The sequence below is a fragment of the Odocoileus virginianus genome, chromosome 6 (assembly GCF_023699985.2).
Source record: "Odocoileus virginianus isolate 20LAN1187 ecotype Illinois chromosome 6, Ovbor_1.2, whole genome shotgun sequence".
Taxonomy (NCBI): Eukaryota; Metazoa; Chordata; class Mammalia; order Artiodactyla; family Cervidae; genus Odocoileus; species Odocoileus virginianus.
This window is the reverse complement of record NC_069679.1, coordinates 53,125,850-53,144,715: the sequence shown is the minus strand read 5'-3', so window position 1 is coordinate 53,144,715 and position 18,866 is coordinate 53,125,850. Positions and strand designations below refer to the sequence as shown.

The window sequence follows — 18,866 nt, the reverse complement described above, 5'->3', positions numbered from 1 at the left end:
ACCAACTGAGTCAGTTGTGATATTGTGTTGAGCCTGCGATACCTTTGCACCTCCAGATAATGTCTGCAGACAGTTGGAACAGTACCTGGGTCTCAGGACCAGGCCTAGATTAGAAGGTCCAGGCCTAGGGTTCCCCACCCTCGTCGCCCCTGGGAGTTATTGACAGATACATAGAGAAGACCTGTGCACAGGTGAGATAACCTAGCAGGACCCAGGCAAGAGGAACAGGCCCCGGGCAAGCACCCTGTGAACATCCACCCTTAACAGAGGAAGAAGACAATCCAGTGAGGTGCTCAAAGGTCAACAAGAAGAGATGGGAGAAATCGGCGTCTCAGAACCCACAAGAGGAGAGACGTTCAAAGGAATGGTCAGTAAGGCCGGAACAGTGTTGCTTGGAAATGACACTGAGGTCAGGGATCTCAGAAGTACACTGAAGTAATAAGGTGGAAATCAGATAGCAAGAGATTGAGGAGGAAATAAAAGGTGAAAAAGTGTAGAGTAATAGATCATTCTTTCTGAAAGCTGAGCTCCAAACAACATTGATAGTTCCCAGAGAAAGTTTTTGTTTTGAACATTATTTTGAACATGACTATTTGCTGAGAAAACACACACATGCAAGCACATGCACAGAGGCTGGAGTTATAAGATGATGATAACTGATGCAGCAAGTTCCTGCAAGAGAAAGGTTCGAATCTAAGGACAGGTGTGTGGATTAGACCTGGTCAGAAGGTTCACCTCTTTTTCTGCAGCAGTGAGAGAAGTGTCTCTATGTAGAGGGCTGAGAAGTAAAGATGAGTGATGAGAGGAAGACATGTCTTTTCTCTTTAGAAGCTTAGCTAGTACAGGCAAGGAGAAAAAAGAACTTCACCAGGGATTGCAAATGCAGGTAAACGTATAGCAGCTTGGAGCAGAAAAGCCAATGGCCTCTGTTTCCTCTGTGAAACATGAAACAATATGATCGGATAAGAGAATAAAGTCAAAGTTTGGAATAGCCACTGAGGAGAATGTGGAGGGGTGTGTAATAGAATCGCTGAGTAGCATTTAGACCTGGGAACATATACCCTAAATATGCACCAATCCACAAGATTGTAAGGTTTCTAAAGCAAGATTCAGTCCAAATGTAGAATGGGCAGGTATTTCTGTGGTGTGTGGAAAAAGACACCAGGAATCAAGGGCATGATGGAAGCCCTTTCAAAGTATACTTCTCCCTGCCCCCAACTCCACAGATTTTTCATAGATCAAAATATTGAGCATCTTGAGAATGGAGACTTTATCCTCTTCCGGGGCCTAGTCCCTTATATTCAGAATACATTCAGATATTGTTGAATGATTGGATTAATCAATAAATGAAATCTGACTGCTAAACATTTCTGAATACAAGTATTAGGTTTAAATTTTTATCTACTGGGGATGAATGTATCAATTAATCCAACACATTAGAATTCTGTTCCAAGAGCTAATTCCCATAACTTAGTTATGCTTAAAGTAATTAGACTGATAAAATCCATTCTGTAACACAAAAGTTTATTAGAATAAAAATACATGTACAGTATCCAACACTAAAATTATTTCACATGACATGTAGGTTTTACCTCCATTAGTTTTTTCTTTTTTAATGCTTTTAAAGTCTGTGCTTTAAATAATGTGCACATCTGTAAACAAATCTTAGATTACCAAAGTATCCATTAGATACTGAACATGAAAATTTAGGAACTGTAACTTATAGTTATATCCTATTGCACTAAATATTTCTGTAAAATTTTGAACAGGGAAGAAAAAAAAGAGATGAGAATAAATCATTTGAAATGAGGTAAGTTGTATGAAAAGGTTTTTAGTAGCAAATATCACCAATGTTGAGATGAGAAGATTAAAAATATTTATGGAAAATTCACTTCAATGTTTGCATAGTCTAGGTTATTTTTTAAAATGAACAGAATTCCTTATTAGAAAAAGAGACAATTATCTGGTTCTACTTAAGATCTGTATACATTCTGAGTCTTTCATTTAGAAAAAAAGAAGTGATACAAACATTCACAAGTTTAGCAAAAAGGAAAAACAAAAGTGAAGATTAAGACCAACATTTCAAGCTGCCTTATGGAAAGAAAATTAAAAACGGAGGTAGACGGTTAAATGTATTAGTGGCCACGTTACTCAAATGACTAATTTTTGTTTTGGTAGACATTCACCAAATTTTTATGCTTGAAGCCAAACAGTAAAAAATTTAGGAGTAGAGAGTAAGACCTAACACAAGTTATTTTCCTTTTATCAGAGAAAAGTAATAAAAAGAACCCAGGCTGAAGACCCCTGTTAAAAATATGATTGTTTAAAGCACTACAGTTGATGCACTTTTTAAAGCAGGAAAATGAACCTTGTCCCTAAGCTTCCTAGGTTTATCTGAGGCAAAGCCCCAAGCCCCAGCAGGCCTGGTCAGTCAAAATAGGACTGTAGGGTGCCCCGGCGACGGACATCACAGGTCCAGCAGTGGAAGCCTCCTCCCAGGGAATTGGCATTACGAATGTTAACCTTAATGGTACTGATACCTGCATGGAAAGAGAGAGACATGGCCAGTTAGACAGATTCGTGTGAAGATTTTCCTACAGAAGTAAGCCTAAAAATGGACAGGAATCCTGCTGTTCTAACCCTTAAATCTACCCCAACCTAGGATAGTCTTTCGATTTTTATTTTCACCAATTATATTTCATCTAATCTATTCCACTGCTAATATAAAACCTTCACCACAAAGTCAGCAGAGACTCTGAAGTCTACTTTGTTCTACTGACTATTCACACGTCAACAGGTTTCATAAGCAGACATATCTCACAAATGTTCAAAAACAATCTAAGTAATAAAATGTTAAGTCCTTTTAGAATTATGCTTTAACTACTGGGTTAGACTGTTTCCATTTTTACCATGTCAATATAAGAAAAAAGGAAAATTTAGTCACCTTAAAAAGGTGACTTTACCTACTCACATATAAGCAGAATTTATCTGACACAATTAGCTCAACCAGGCCACCTCAAGGAAATAGTGGAACAGAGCTCATCTGTGTGGTATGGCCATACAGGTGCCAAAGCATTTCAGCCAATCAGTTTAATCTGGCACCATGTGTATTAACATGGTGATGCTGTGCATGGTGCAAGCAACCAATGGCATTTAGAAAGAATCTTGTGTTTGGCATAATTGGATTTTAAAAAGAAAATCTATTATCCTCTGTCTCCAGGAGCCCATTATTTTGAGAGGGAAGCTGAGCTACAGAGTTGCTAAGTCCATTGGTAGTCAGAAAGGCACCATGAGTCATCTGAAAAGCCTTTCCTGAGAAAGTGAGACTGAGCAGGACTTTGAAGAATAAAAATAGGGTTTTGATATGGGTTAAGGAGTGGGCTTTTAACCACAAACAAGCATATGTTTCCTGATAGAAAGACATACCTAAATTAGTGAGATGGCTATAGCTGTATTAGCCCTAAATTGGAGAGAATTCAATTTGCTTTAACAAGTTCCCTATGTTCAAAAAGATTTTATTAAAAATAAAACTATATGGCTTCCCTGGTGGCTTAGTGGTAATGACTCTGCCTGCCAATGCAGGAGATACGGGTTTGATCCCTAGTCTGGGAAGATCCCACTTGCTGTGAAGCAACTAAGCCTGTGGGCCACAACTATTGAACCTGTCCTCTAGAGCTCAGGAGCTGCAACTACTGAAGCCCGTGCGCCCTAGAGCCCGTGTTCTGCAAGACAAGCCACCACAATGAGAAGCCAGCGCACTGCAACTGGAGACTAGCCCCTGTCACTGCAACTAGAAAAAAGCCCATGAAGCAACAAAGACCCAGCATGTCAAATAAATAATAAAATTTTTTTTAAGTTATAAATCAATTATTTGGTACTTTATAATATTTTAAGTTGAGAAACAATAAAATCTTAATGGATAAGGAAATTTAACCCAAGCAATTAAAAAAAGCCAGAGGGGAAAAGTTGGCATAGCATTAGGGGTGAAATAATCAGGTTGGGTTCAATCTAAAACTAATAGGCTAATCCTTTTTGACTGATACTTCTTTAAAGAGAGATGTTTCAAAGAGGCAAACAATCTCTTCTGAGTAGCACATCTGAAATATAACACATAAAACAGGACTTGATTTCAACAAATGTACTGCCTGGCTTTATTTAACACTTGAATATGTGTTAATGTCAAATATGTGATATGTCAAATAGAATGATAGAGTGACAAACACACACACTTAAGCACCCTAATAACAGCCATATGAAAATTCTTTCAACGCTTTTCTCAGTATAGAATAACTGGTCTAAATTTTGAATACCAGGAAAACTAAACTCCCATCCAAGTAATAACTAGTCCTGCTTTTTTAGTTCAAAGCTGAAATGATTTACTGACACTCTTTATTTCGTTTGTTTGTTCACAGTGCTTATCTAAGTTACTTCAGTATTTGTATCCTTATATGTCCTCTAAAATATGTAATGACAATTAAATTACTTTTAAAGGATCCCAACAATTTCTTTTTTAAAATAATTTCTTTGGCTGTCCTGGGTCTTCGTATCTGTGAGGGCTTTTCTCTAGTTGTGGTGAATGGGGGTTACTCTCTAGTTGCGATGCTCAGGCTCCTCACTGGGGTGTTTTCTCCTGTTGCAGAGCGTGGGCCCTAGAGTGTGCTGGCTTCAGTAGCTGCAGCTCCGGGGCTCTAGAGCACAGGCTCAGTAGTTATATTGCACAGGCTTAGTTGCTCCGTGGCAAGTGGAATCTTTCTGGATCAGGGATCAAACCGATGTCTCCTGCACTGGCAGGCGGATTCTTTACCACTGAGCCACCAGCAAAGTCCAACAATTTCTTACTTGGGAAAGAGACAAACCATCTATGTGCTCATCTGCAAAGGGATAATTCTCCACCCTTGGGCACCAGGAGTTTAGATAAGTCATAGAAGATTGATACACTTTATTGCCAAGGGGTATCTAAGGAGCCTGGGATGCATTTCCAACCTTTTGAGGTTGTGACTGTTGAAAACAAATATACTGTCCATCTATGAAATAATAATTTGGTACTTCTAAAAAGAATAGAAATTTAATTAGCTAAATCACACATCAGACCTATCATGTCACTTATCATTTAATATTTTCAAATATGGCAACATATTTCATTTATTCTACATACCCAGCTTTTCAAACATCTTCTGAATTGGGACCTCATTGGCATCCACCATAACACGCTTTTCATCTAGCATTAACACATTCATGGAAAGCCATTTGGAGGACATCCAGAGTGGGTGATCTAAAAATAGCGACAACTGTTAAATCATGTCTGCTGCCATTCTTGGTTAAAGCAAAAAAGATTCAAAAGTGAAGAATATTCAAGTGACAGCTCAATTCTTCCAGTATTTCAGTTTCCCTGTGAAGTTTTATTTTAATCCTAAGGCTATCTGTAAAAGTTATGAATCAACACACATGGATTTCACCTTGTTGTCTTTAAAAAGTCGTTTCTTGCTTCCTGTGATGTTGTTTTATACTGATTTTTCTTGTATTTTCACTTTCATTTTCTATGGAAGGAAAGGTTGTGAACACAAGTCTAGCCTTGTTCTAGTACCTGTAGCCCCAAGCGCCAATTTAGTCCTTACTGGGAAAACATTCTAAATTGCTAATATGTGGGCTGCTGTCTATAGGTGGAAGATTCTTGGCCACTGAAGTAATCATTGTAGGCTATGAGTATACAAAAGTAAACATACCATCTGGGATGACTGGTATTGGAGGAGTAACTATGGTCCATCCTGCTTTCTTGAAAAGATCAATCTGCAAGACCAAAAAAACCCCCCAAACCCAAAGAGACTTAAATCTTTAATAGATACTATTTTTATTCTTGGCCTCCGGTAGTCCTTATGATTAACAGTTCTTTTTGAGAATCTGTCTTCTCAAATGTCAAAATTAAAAAATTAAAATTTCAAAACATTTGGATGATTTTGTCTGAATCTTAGTTAAAATGTACACAAAATCCTCAGATTGCCAGATTAAAGTTAAAAAAGTAAGAGAAAAGTTAAAAGCTTAAAAAAATATTCTTGTGCTTTTCACAGGTTTCAGAGATTTGAAAAAACCAAAGACACTTTCTTTGAGAAATTCTCATTAAAGAAAATGAAAATATTTCCTATTTATAAGAACACAGAATATGACTATGTCAAACCCACAGTCCATCCACTTCACAGTCTGTCGCCTTGCATCTGTGATCATGGTATAAAAACAGATGTTAGCAGTGTACTCCCAAAGAACCATAACTGTCCTTAGTGACCTATTACAACCCAACCATCCCTATGATCATGTACCCACTTAGTATGTCAATAAATTATGTCTTAAAATATTTAATATATATAATTTATATAAAATGAAATCAATAGGTAATTGTTGTCATTGGGTCTAAACATATGGAATGGAAATGAACAGTGATACGGTAAAATAGTTAATTTCACACTGGTGTACTGCAACCCAGAAATAACACAAAATCACTCACCGCCCAATTGGAAGTAGAGGGCAGTGGGCAGAGGTAGGAGGCTGCAAGAGCAGCGGCTCCATTCCTTCCCTGCAGGGTGGAGGTGGGGGGCTGAAAGGGTCCCCACTGGAGAGGGAAGAAGACACCTTCTACCCAGTGGTGTGACCCCAGACATGCAGAGATCATCTTGTTTGCAATTCAGCTGCTGAGGAACCTTACCTGCAAGTTATGAGTTAATACTACTATGTTCAATAAAACACACACAAAAGCACAAAACTGAGGCTCTGACAGCAGCAAGCAGCCAAAGTTAAAGTCTAATTATCACAATTACAAATGTATATTTCTGTGTTGGACATCCTGTAGTAAACGTAACATAAGCAATCCAGTGTTTGATCATAATAATATTGAGCATTGCTGACTCTGTCATTTAGAACTATTAGGAATCATGGAAGTGCTTAAAATAAAAGTGGCAATTCCTTCAGTTGCCAGACTCTTGGTTCGTTTTCCAGAGTCCTAAGAACTCCCCTACCTGGTGACATGGTCGGTCAGGGTTGGAAAGCACAAGACCAGGCCCAATGATATTGAAGGTGGCGTCAATGTGCATTGGATTGGGGTCTTTAAAGGAAATAATGTGCACTCTGTAGTCTGGAGCAAGATGCTTACGCATCCATTCAATGCCCATGTAGTTTGTAACCTGAAAATAGAGAGAGGGACATAAGCCTGTAAAAACTTGGTTCTGTGTTTAGGTAAGTAAAAACAGGGTGAAAATATTTTAATTTGGAAATGTAAAAGATAATAGTAAAGTGAGAAATTTCCAAGGCAGCCTTTGTCAACCTGGCTTCTTTGTACGAAGATATCTCTTCCAGCTCGAATGAAATCAGCAGCATCAAAGCATGGCTCAAACTCAGTTGTCACAAACTTTCCCTGAGCAGCCAATCTGTGTCTGTCTTCTACAGAATGGACGGGGTAATCCTAATTGGAACAAGAACGAACACACGCAATGCATTGGTTCATGAGGAAATGATTCATAGGGCCTTTATCACTAAGAAATTAGTTCAATGTCATCATTTCCCCCAATATTACTACCCGGTTCTAGACCAAAACATGCCTGGGAAGATATAAGCCTATGCTAAGCAAACCAAAATAAACAAAACCAAAGAAATTGAAAAACTAGTCGAGACAAGTTTCTGATATTCAATACTTGGAAGCAAGTGATACAGAGGAATACAGATGAAAATATTCCATAACCCATACGTTGACTTATGAAGCTATCCACAGTATTGAAAATCAACAGGATGAAGCCATTCTGTTCTTTTAGAAAAGGAATTTGGCCCTGAGCCTAACTCTTACCATAAAATGAATTGCCATGCATCCCCAACTAAATCTGATGGGGTGTGTATATTGGGTAACACATTCATTACTTCCGTCTTTATTTTTTTTTTACTTTTCTGGCTACTCCATGCAGCATGTGGGATCTTAGTTCTCCGACTAGGGAATGAACCTGCACCCCCTGAATTGGAAGCACGGAGTCTTAACCACTGGACCACCAGGCAAGTCCCACTTACTTCTGTCTTTAAACTCATAGAGGGTTTAAAGAAATTTTGACTTTTTGATTCTTTGCATAAGTGATCAAATAGTAAGTGATCTGATAAGGGACATATATGCTTCCTTTTACTGTAAATATGGCCTACAGACCAAATTCTTTTTCTAGAAGAGGCTGAAGTTCAGCGTAGTGACTCTTCTGTCTCCACCAATGAATAGGTACATGCCTTTAGGCAAGTATTCTTTCCTGTAGTGGAATGAAGCTATTCCCTCATAGGGCTGTGAAAAATAAACAGGACTGAAGAGGTATATAAAGTGCTTAGCTCAAGATCTGACACGTGGTAAACAACAATAAGTGTTAGCTATTATTATCACAATATCATTTACTCTTATTTTCATCATAAGACAATCATTTATTGAAAAGTAGGTGATCTCAGTTTCTGAAATACATAATAAATACAAGGTAACAGAGAATCTCTCAGTCTCTGTGGATTGTTTTAAAAAGTTACTAATAAGCGTTCCTACAGTTGAGGACTTACTTGGTTATAAAGCTCATCAGCCATTGTGGGCTTAGGAGCTGTTGTCCACTTGGCCCCACGGCGGAAGTAGTCTTTGATAATTGCTCTGTATGCACGGTACTCAAAGAAGCGAGAGCGCCAGGCCATGGGAGCCTCAATAATCTCGTTTCCCACAACTATCAGGATGTCTCGAGGCATCGCACCATATAAACCTGTTAAGCCAGAAAATTCCAGAGCAACCTCAGTGATGCTGATTTCCAAGACAGAAGAGTCTATATAATATGATCCCTTTCTTTGGTAAAAAAATAAAAATTACAGAAAATTTATATGTGTATAATATATATAATTACATGCAGATGAAAAAATATTAAATGATACATGCTAGATAATGTTAACATGAATTCTGTATGGGGATGATGAAGCCAAAAAAAGAAGAAAGGAAGAAAAAACAACAACAAAAAAAACCCAAAGCACCTCTTGTTTGAAGAGATACTGAACCACCAAGTTTTCACCTTTTATAGCTCCTAACAGTGTTTCTCAGGGAATATCAGTACTACAAGATGAAAACTGGGCCAAGGATCACTTTTACAACTGTACATTAGAACACACTGAACTCAGGCACAAGAACAATCTTGCAAGAATGTCAGTTAAAAATAAGATGGGAATGTTTCTGTCCCCCACCCCTTAAACAAATTTTTACATTTTATTTTTAAACTCATTCACAAGTTTTTCATGTTCTTTGCTCACGATTTTTTTTTCTTGCATTTAAGGTACTTCCAGGATTGGTATCCTGCTGCTGATGTACATGCAGTGGTAAGCAGTAAACTAGGGGTATCGGGGATCCCTAATTTGTAGTGAATGTATTCCCACCATGTTCTGTTCCCCTTTTAATTTCTGTTCATGAGGAAAACTAAATGGAATCCACTGTTCTTATGAAAGGAAATGCTCAGGAGGTTTTTTTAATGAGACTCTAGATTGACAATGGAGTGGAGAATGTGTACATTTCAATCTTACCAAAAAGAATTAAACTGTCCCTAAATAATCTTTAAAGTTTTGAAAGATTATTAAAACAAAGGAATCTCTGAGAAATAACCAGAGCTTTCCCCTTACATATTGAGAAAAATGGAAAAACTTTAAACACTAGCAGTTTAAATATTCAACATGACTTACCCGTAGACTCAAAATCAGGAGTTTTATATTTCAGTGACCAGTCAATGGGGTCAGGCCTCCTCACTGTCACTCCTTCCATTTTTAAAATATTGCACATTTCTTCAATTTCAGCAACAGCCTTTTTCAAATGATCTTTGGGAAAATAACTGCCCCCATACTTTTGGTAAAAAGGCCAGTGCTTTTCATATGTGTTGGCCTAGAACCAGAAGAAAGTAAATGAAACTTAACAGGAAAAAAAATACAACTCAAAATAGGTTCATAGGTTGTGAACAATAATTTGTGTAACTTAAAAGAACTAAGACTGAGACTACATCAGTCTAGTGTTCATCCCCAGAAACAAGCACACTTGATTGACTCTCCGGGGAGATAATCAATATTTGTTGAATGAAGATCTCTAAATTCTCTTGATGTTTTGAGAGCTTTTCTTCCTTCGGCCTGAGATCTCATGCCTTAACACGCACAGCATGTCTGCCCTCACACGGGCTTGGAATGCTCTTGGGCCAGTGTTCACATGCTGTATAAACAAAATAGGACATGGTACTCCCAATGGACAGTTGCAATGAAATCAAGTAAGAGAACAAACAGAATAGATAAAGAGAATAAAGGCACACTTATAGATGATAAAACCGTGCCTGTCCACGCATCCCAGAATTTTGTCTAAAAAACAGCACTTCAGGACGCTTTGTAGAAAAATAGGACATTGCTCCCTTAAAGGTTAGGGACGTGCTCTCAAATATGCTTTGTTTCTCTTAAAAATCCATTTGTGATTATTTTCTTATTCAGCAGAATAACCACTTGGCAAAACTGTGCTGCGATACAAGTCTGCTTTTAGTGTTTCCTATCCTTCCCCGCCAATAAGTCTCCCCACCACAGCTCTTCTCTCCCCAATCCATCCACGCTCTCCTATTGCTTCAGGTCTTTCACCATAAAAAGAAGTGATCTGATAGGCAAATTCACAAATTTTTAAGTAGCCGGGGGAAAAAAAAAAAAGCTTAACATTTAGGAAGTGTCCAAGGGCTATTTAAAAGACAATTGAAAGAAGCTGAATGTTTTAAAAATGCTCAATCAATTGCCAAAAATTACTACTGAATTAGGGTAGGTAACAACAACTAAAATGCTGGTTTTCAAAAGTATAAAACTCTGAAGGCTTGTGCGTTCAGATTGTTTTGCCTGTGCCAAGTTCTCAGTCAAATTAAAGAAATATGTTGGGGAAATGTAAGGGATGCATATGGATATAATTTATCAACACAGAAAAAGCAGAATTCCAATCAGAAGATCTAAATGCTAAGAAAAAGCCTTGGACCTTCATCAAAAGATTGGCAATGTACATTTGTATGTCTTAAGTTTTTAAAAAAATGTAAGCTGGTGTTTTTAAAATGTTTCTTTGTATTACTGATTAACCAGAAAACTACGAGTTCTAATCATGTCCTATAAGGTTTCCGTCACCCATCAGACAATTTCAGACAGTGGTTAAGTGCCATAAAGAAGGGGAAATTGGGTAATGAGATAAGACCTGTCTAGATGCCTAGCTCCTTAGTGTCAAAGATCATATTTTTTCCAGATTTTATGTCTCTACTTCCACTTTCATCTCAGCCTGATAAATATCAAACATATGGAAGCAGACCTGTCTCTTGGCAGTTCAACATCTAGGTTCACATCAATTAGGCTGGAGCTGAGCCTACTGGAGATGGACTAAAAATCTGAAAAACAGGTCTTCAGCAAACAGGGAGAAGCCAGTGAAGCTTAAAACAGGGGCTGGCAAACTAAAGTCCATGGGCCAAACCTGGACTGCTGCCTTTTTTTTTTGTCAATAAAGTTTTATGGAACACAGACACACACACAGGCACTTACACATTGTTTGTGATGGGTTTGCACCACAGTGCAGAGTTGAGAGTGGTGTAGCTATGACAGAGACCTATGGTGTCCAAAGCCTGAAACAATTATCTGGCCCTGTACAGAAAAACCTTGCCAAGCCCTGTCTAAAGGATCACTTAGTTGCTTTCATTTTGAAGATCTATAGACAAACAATAAGCTCAAATTCTGGCCCATAAACAATATTATCAAAATCAAAAACGTGAGTGCTTTTTAAGATCTATTCACTCTTTAAAAAAAAAAAAACAAATTAAGAGCACTCTACTGTTTTCTACTCCTAGGAAGTCCTGCAGTGGCAAGCAGAGGAGAGGATAATAATGGCTCTTTATTTTCCTCTCAGACACATCCTGGTACTACTCATCCATTCACTGCTTCCTCCTTCTCATGCCAGGCACATCTCTTACAGTCCACCAGGGGACAAGAAGCCTTTCAAAGTGTTACACTGGGTAACAGCAGAGGCGCAGCCATGTTGTCTCACTGGACACATTCCAGAGTAGCCCATGTGACTATTTGTGCAGAGTGGAGCTTGCCTGATAAATATAAAGTAAACTTTCCTGGGAGAAAAAAAGTTATTTGAACAAGTGTGAATTCTCTTGTATAGCTAAAACTCTGGCTAAAGGTTGGACAAAGTCTAAATGATCAGGCTAGACTGCATTTTCCAAGAGATAGTTGAAAATTATTTACACTTCCTTTAGAACCCTGATAAATGAGTTAGCAATCATTTACCAAGTGTCTGCAAGATTTAAAAAAAAAAAACACTATACTAAATGCTTAGCATGTGATTTTTTAATCATCCGTTATGGAGATGTGGCTGTATTCATAGAAACTGGATAGTCATTCAGAGCCTAAAATCCTTCAGAGGTTATTTGCCAAATAAATTTTAAACACTGTCTTTGGAAGGTTAGGAAATCTCAGTAGAAACTTATTATTTATCCAGCTGCAAACTTACATTACATTAACCTTGATCGACTTTATAGTTTTAAAATTTAGTCCTTTCATCAAGGGCATTATTTAAAAAAGCAAAACAAAAAACACATATTTGATCAAAAGTATTCATTATGTTTTGCAGAATAAAAAGCCATATAGCTTTCAAAACTTGTGCTTCCTGATGACTATGTTCCTCATTCCCATTTCTCTAGCACTTATATCTTCCAGCATACCTTATGCTGTAACTACCTATAGTTTACTACATTATTTTATATTTTACTGGTCCCAAGCTGCTTTATATAGCTGTCATATTCCTCCAACTAGAAGGTAAGACGTTGCCTTCTAATCTTCGATTTAATTTCTTCTCTCTCAATACCTAGTTTCATGTGGCATAAAGCAGAAATAACCGGAGAAATGAATGAAATCAGTACTGCTAATGCTACTATTATTTACAATGATTACATCCTCAATGGACTTGGCAAACTGCATCCATACAACTATAATGAGCTGTAGTTTTTTCCTTTAAAAATAATTAACATTTAACCCTTTACCTTCTTGTTTAATCTCATTAGATGGATAGCAAACCATTTAATATCTTCATTTTAGTGAGGCCCAGAAATTTGTGGAATCAAGATCACAAGGTCAAACAGCTGATCAATTGAGATTAGCTACTAAGCTTTTATGAAATAACTAATTCAGTCCTGGTCTCCTGACTTTAGCCTAGCACACCTTCCAAAAGCCCATCAAATTCCAAAATATAAGGTCTTAAGTCAAATAACGAAGAGCTCAAAATAATGTTTTAGAAGTCCGATTCCATAAGATCACATGATATAAAAGTCAATCATTCTGAAGACAAATAGAAGGATAAACTACACCTGAATTTGAAATTTAATTTCACCCAGACCACTTCAATATCCTTGCCTGGAGAATTCCATGGACAGAGGAGCCTGGTGGGCTACAGTCCATGGGGTTGCAAAGAGTCAGACACGACTGAGCAATCAACACAATAAAATGGTTAGGGGATGAGAAGTCCTTCTAAGAAAAGACTTTAAAAAGATCATGCCTTTTTAAAACATGTGGATGGTACATAAATTAATCTGTTCATCAAATTTCACATATCAGAACCAAAGGTAGTTTCAGAACAATCAGAAGCCTTCTCTTCAAAGTCTAACTCAAGAATTATTTTCTTCCTTTAGGAAGACTTCCTAATTGTCCAGCACTTGGTCACTGTTTTTCCCTTCCCTCTCCTGGCACTTGTATTCAACTGCCAACAATCTCAGTTGCTAAACATAAACATTATAAATATCCTCTCTCTCCAGATGAAGGGAAGCTCTTTTGTGCTAATAACTCTGGAGACCTGATACAAGATAGGCAACATATCTGATGATGATGATTTCTGTTTAATTCCTCAATCCACATTACAAATAATATGTTAACATTCAGGAGGAATTTAAGTGTACCGAAGATATATTCATAACCTATTATTAATGGAAGCCTAGACTGTGTCTGCAGTGTGGATGGAGCTGTTAGGCCGTATACAACTAGAACACCAGCCCACAGAGGCTCTGGTTATAAAAATATTACAGATAAAGAGCACTAAGAGTTTTTAAAAGGGAAGATATTACTTGTTGCCAGGGAAACCTTGAAAGACTTCGTGGGAGGTGCCAGGGGAACTAGGAAGGAAGAGGAGGAGGTTTAAACTGCGGACTAAAGGAGTGCAGGAAGGTATGTGGGAGAGTTTTATGTGGGAGCAAAGCCCTGAGGCTTGTTTGGGGAACAGTGGGTAGTCTACTTTGGTTGTTTATATGGTTATCTTACGAAGTCTGCTGAAAACTGGGGGAAATTATTAAGAGGCGAGAGGCTGGCAAAATACAGGACTGAGAGAAGCGGATGAGTAACAAGACTGAATTTTGGTTTTAAAAAATCACTCTGACAGAAGCTGGAAGTGGTTTAGAGAGTAGAGCAAGTAAGGGAGACCAGTTAGGAGTTAACTTCCCTGCTGGCTCAGAGGGTAAAGCATCTGCCCGCAATGCGGGAGACCTGGGTTCGATCCCTGGGTTGGGAAGACTCCCTGGAGAAGGAAATAGCAACCCACTCCAGTATCCTTGCTGGAAAATCACATGGACAAAGGAGCCTGGTGGGCTACAATCAATGGGGTCACAAAGAGTCAGACACGACTGACTAACACACACACACAGTTAGGAGTTAACTGCGACAGTTCAGGCAGCAGATGAGATCCTGACCTAAGATAGTAGCAGAGAGATGGAGCTGAGGTTCATCTTGACCAAAGACTTGTTAGATCTTGGAGAATGGATGTGTAGGATGTGATTGAAGGAGAAATAAAAGATGATTCTTTGACGTTTAGCTTGAAAAATAAATAGGAATGCTAAAACCTGAAAGAAAGGAATGAAGAAGGCCCCAGTTTTGCAGAGTGGCTGGTAGCTGAACTCACATGTGCCACGTTTGAAGTCTGGTGGCAACATCCCATAAGGAATTTAGCATGTTCATATGGACAGAATTCAGGAGAGAGATCTGGACCAGAATGCAGGCATGGAATGAAACTGTGAGAACAGCTAAAGTGAAATTCGGTTCAATCCCAACATTATAGACAGTAAAAGAACGTGATGTGAGAAACAGTGAAAAAACTAATATCCACTCCCCCACCCCCAGAAAAGGTCTCATGGAACCTGAAGGAGGGAGTAATCCCTGGAGTAAATGATGTCAAATAGTGCAGAGATGCCAAGTAAAGTAACATCAGCCACTGGACTTGGGTCGTCCTGGGTAAGCTAGAGAGAATGCATTTCCAGAGGAGTGGGGGCAGAAGCCAGACAGCAGCCATGGGAAACCCTTGCTTTACCTTCACCTCCACAGTGAACGGTGGAACACAGGCATTTTCTGCTCTGCCCACGATCACTTCCTCTAAGGGGTCCCATTCGTTGAAAGAGGAGACAGGGCAGTCCTTGGGCAGAGGATCAGTGGCCTTGTCATCAGCTGCACAGGAATTCCGGGAGGAAGCCGTAGCTGCCTGGGTGCTCTGGAAAGTTCGCTGCACCCATCCTGTTACAGTTCTTCCAAGCTTCCAAGAACAAAGAAGAGATTATTGTGTGGTCCTGTACAGTACTTGTGGGAGGGAGAAGCAGAGGTGGGATGAAAACCTACGCTAACACAGTCAGGCATTTAAAATCTTTGCAGAGAAAGTAAACTGAGATGTTAGCCTATAGGTGGGTAGTGGGGTTACAGGAGATTGTACTTTCTTGTTTATTTATACATGTACTTTTAAACCTATGTTGTTAGTTGGAATAATTCTTTAAAACTCCTCAGAATATTTTGTCCCTAAATACCATACACATCTCAGAATAGTTTTCTGCAATCAAGCTTTAAGCACTTCTTCTGTGGTTGATGGGTCACCCTTCTTCCCAGAAAGCCAGGAAAGCAACCTCCCTGCTAAGTCCAGCAGGGGAGGGAGCCTCCTTCCCCCTCCAGATCAAAGGTTACTAATATTAAAGTTTCCCCCACCTCCCCAAATGAAAATATAGAAAGCATTTGTAAAGGATTTTATCTTTGAGAATAATCAGTTTCAAGCCATAAATTTCTCCTCACTGACATACACTTCACATTCTTTGGCACTGCAATTATGAGAGAGTGACCAAGTGCTACGGGCTGCATTTTGCAGATGGTCCATAGTACCCTAGCCAAGATAAGGATTAACTAACCCACGTACAAATTTAAACGACTGGAAAGGAGATCTAAGAACTTCATAAAAGCCTTTTGAAAATGTAGAGCCTATAAATTCTAGAGGAGGGAGAGTCCCTCATACGCAGGACAAACCTCGCCCCCCCCCCCCCCCCCCCCGCCCCCAAATCTTTGTTAAAAGTCTTAGGAAGGGGAAAGGAGGGGAGCCAGGTTGGAGACCAAAACAAGAGGGAGTGACAGCTGCTCTGAAGCCAGTTGCAGGGGGAAGCCAAACTGCCCGACTATTCCAGCCCCAGAGCTAGAGAGGGTCTGCAGGCGTTTGCCTGCATACCAGGGAAGCAGAGGGCAGGACCGGACAGAAATCCGGGTAAAGATCGAACTCGCTCCGACTCCCCTTGCGTCTCAAGACTCCATGTTACACTTGGAACGGGCCTGCTCGCTCCCCCTATGTCCCCGAGCCCCTTTTCGCCCCTTCTCCCGTCCGTCCGCTCTACTCGCCTGCCCACCTCTCTGCCCACCCCGGGCCCTGAGCCCCCACCCCCACCCCCGAGCCCACCCTTCACGCAGAGGTGTTGCTTGTCACCCCACCCCCGAGCCCACCCTTCACGCAGAGGTGTTGCTTCTCACCCCACCCCCATCCGGCTGGGGAGGGCGGCGCCCCCTGCTCAGACAGCCCGTGCGTCCACCGGGTGTGGCCCCAACGCGCGCCCCCCCTTCCCCAGGGCCACCGCCGAGCTCCCGGCTGGCGGCGGAGGCTCTTGAAGCGGGGCTTCCGACGGGGCCCAGAAAGAACACGGTCGGGCAAAGCTGGCGGGGGTCAGCGAGGGAACGAGAGGGGGAGAGCACGCGGCCGGCCGACGAGGCGACGGCGCACGCACCCGAGACCCGATGTAGTGCAGCGCTTCGGCACCGCGGCTCCCGCCGCGCAGACACCGCACCCGCAGCATCGCCCCGCGCCCGCCTGGTCTTCACGCCGACCGTGTCCGGAGCTCGGCCGCCTCCGCCCGAGCCTCCCGAGAGCGCGTCCGCGGCGCGGTGTCCTCACGCGCGGCCTTTTGTAGCCTCGCCCCGCCCCAGCCGCCCCCGGTGCGCCCCATTGGCTGCCGGGAGCAGGTGGCGGGGCCGCCAGAGTTAGGAACTGTGCTGACCGCGGGGGCGCGGGGGCGAGTCGGCGAGTCGGCGAGGCCTTCGAACCGGCCTTTTGTTAGCGTGTTGATCCGCCCACTGGCGTATGCAGTGGCCTGTCGGGGCCCCCCGAACGACGGAGAGGGGGGACGCTACTACTGATGAGGCTATGTAATGAGAGAGATATAGATAGATAGATAGATAGATAGATAGATAGATAGATAGATAGATAGATAGATATAGATAGTTTTAAATTCACATTTATGGATTTAAATATGCAAAGAATGAGTACAGCCTTAAATTTAAGTTCATCTCGGTGCACAGACTGACCCAATCCCCCTATTTTGCAGTGAACGAAACCACCTCAAGATTTGGGAGCTTGTTAGAGCAACACCGGGATGGAGACTCGAGGGGACTAGGTCTGGAATTTGAGTCATCCTCTCCTGGGGTGCTGCGCGGTCCACCCACTAGCCGGTTGGGTGTTCTTTGGAATACGTGCCTTTCCAATAGTCTTTGGCCATGTGCCCTTGGCTTGAGAAACTCAGGAAAACAGAGATAAATGTGGGCCAGAAACAAGGGAGGACCACAGAGAGTTTTTTCCTTTTCCCTTCAATTTTATGTATTTAAATTTTTGTTTCAATTTGATAAGGGTACATTTGTTAGGAAAGCAGCACCCTAAGAGCGCGAGGTTTTAATTGCTGTGGATTTGTGTAGAACTGGAGAACTCGCTTTAACCTTTAAATTGCTAGGACAGGAGATTGTAGATTTGAGTATTTCATGTCTGTGCCTACAAAATAATGTAATTGATTATTTTTAATGAGCTGTCTTTTAAATTCTGGTGTCTCACATTTGTTTTCCACTTCACTGACAGAAGGCTCTAAGACAAGCAGGATAGCACTGTGGAAATAGCCTGGGAGAGGGAGTTGGGAAAACTAGGTTCTGGTCTTGACTCTGTCATAGACTACTATGTGTCTTCTTGAGTTGCAATCTTCTTATCCTAAAAGGGAGAACAATTGCATTTATTGTCTCCAGCCCACAACTGGGCCAAAAGGAGAGACTGTAACATAGAATTTAATGTAGCACTAAGAGCTATATGAATATGAGGTAATGTTTCAGCAACTCTAACAATAAGGAGGCCTCTGAATGTGGAATGTGATAATCGGGTGAAAGGAGCCAGTAAACTAGGTTCCTGTCTTAGGTTTGCTACTCACTTGCTTTGTGACCCGGGATCAAATTCTTTCACCTTTCTAATGAAGGTGTCACCTTTCTAGTAAAGGTTTTGGGAAATCTCTAGCATTTCTCAAAATTTACAAAATGCCTTCTCCCTACAATCAAATGCTGCCACCTCTAAGGTCTAATTCTCTCAGTGTACTTCGTGTGGCCAGCGATGCGTTGCTGCTCCTCAATAAAGGGATGTAAGGGGACAGGAAGTCCGCACAAGGGATATTGACATCGTATGTATGTGTGTTAGTCGCTCAGTCATGTCTGACTCTTTGCAACTCCATAGACTGTAGCCTGTCAGGCACCTCTGTCCATGGAATTCT

The 18,866-nt window shown here is 40.7% G+C and overlaps 1 protein-coding gene across 1 annotated transcript; it reads right to left on the bottom strand.

Annotated features, from left to right (window-relative positions):
- Positions 1 to 1,503: 1,503 nt before the first annotated feature.
- Positions 1,504 to 17,232, bottom strand: GATM (glycine amidinotransferase). The gene is made up of 9 exons (XM_020912853.2): positions 17,076 to 17,232; positions 15,362 to 15,580; positions 9,706 to 9,901; positions 8,557 to 8,747; positions 7,310 to 7,447; positions 7,005 to 7,169; positions 5,724 to 5,787; positions 5,156 to 5,272; positions 1,504 to 2,540 (listed from the first exon to the last, which is right to left on the bottom strand). Exons 1-9 carry the CDS (start codon positions 17,142 to 17,144, stop codon positions 2,428 to 2,430), a joined length of 1,272 nt encoding a protein of 423 aa, XP_020768512.1. The 5' UTR covers positions 17,145 to 17,232; the 3' UTR covers positions 1,504 to 2,427.
- Positions 17,233 to 18,866: the final 1,634 nt, after the last annotated feature.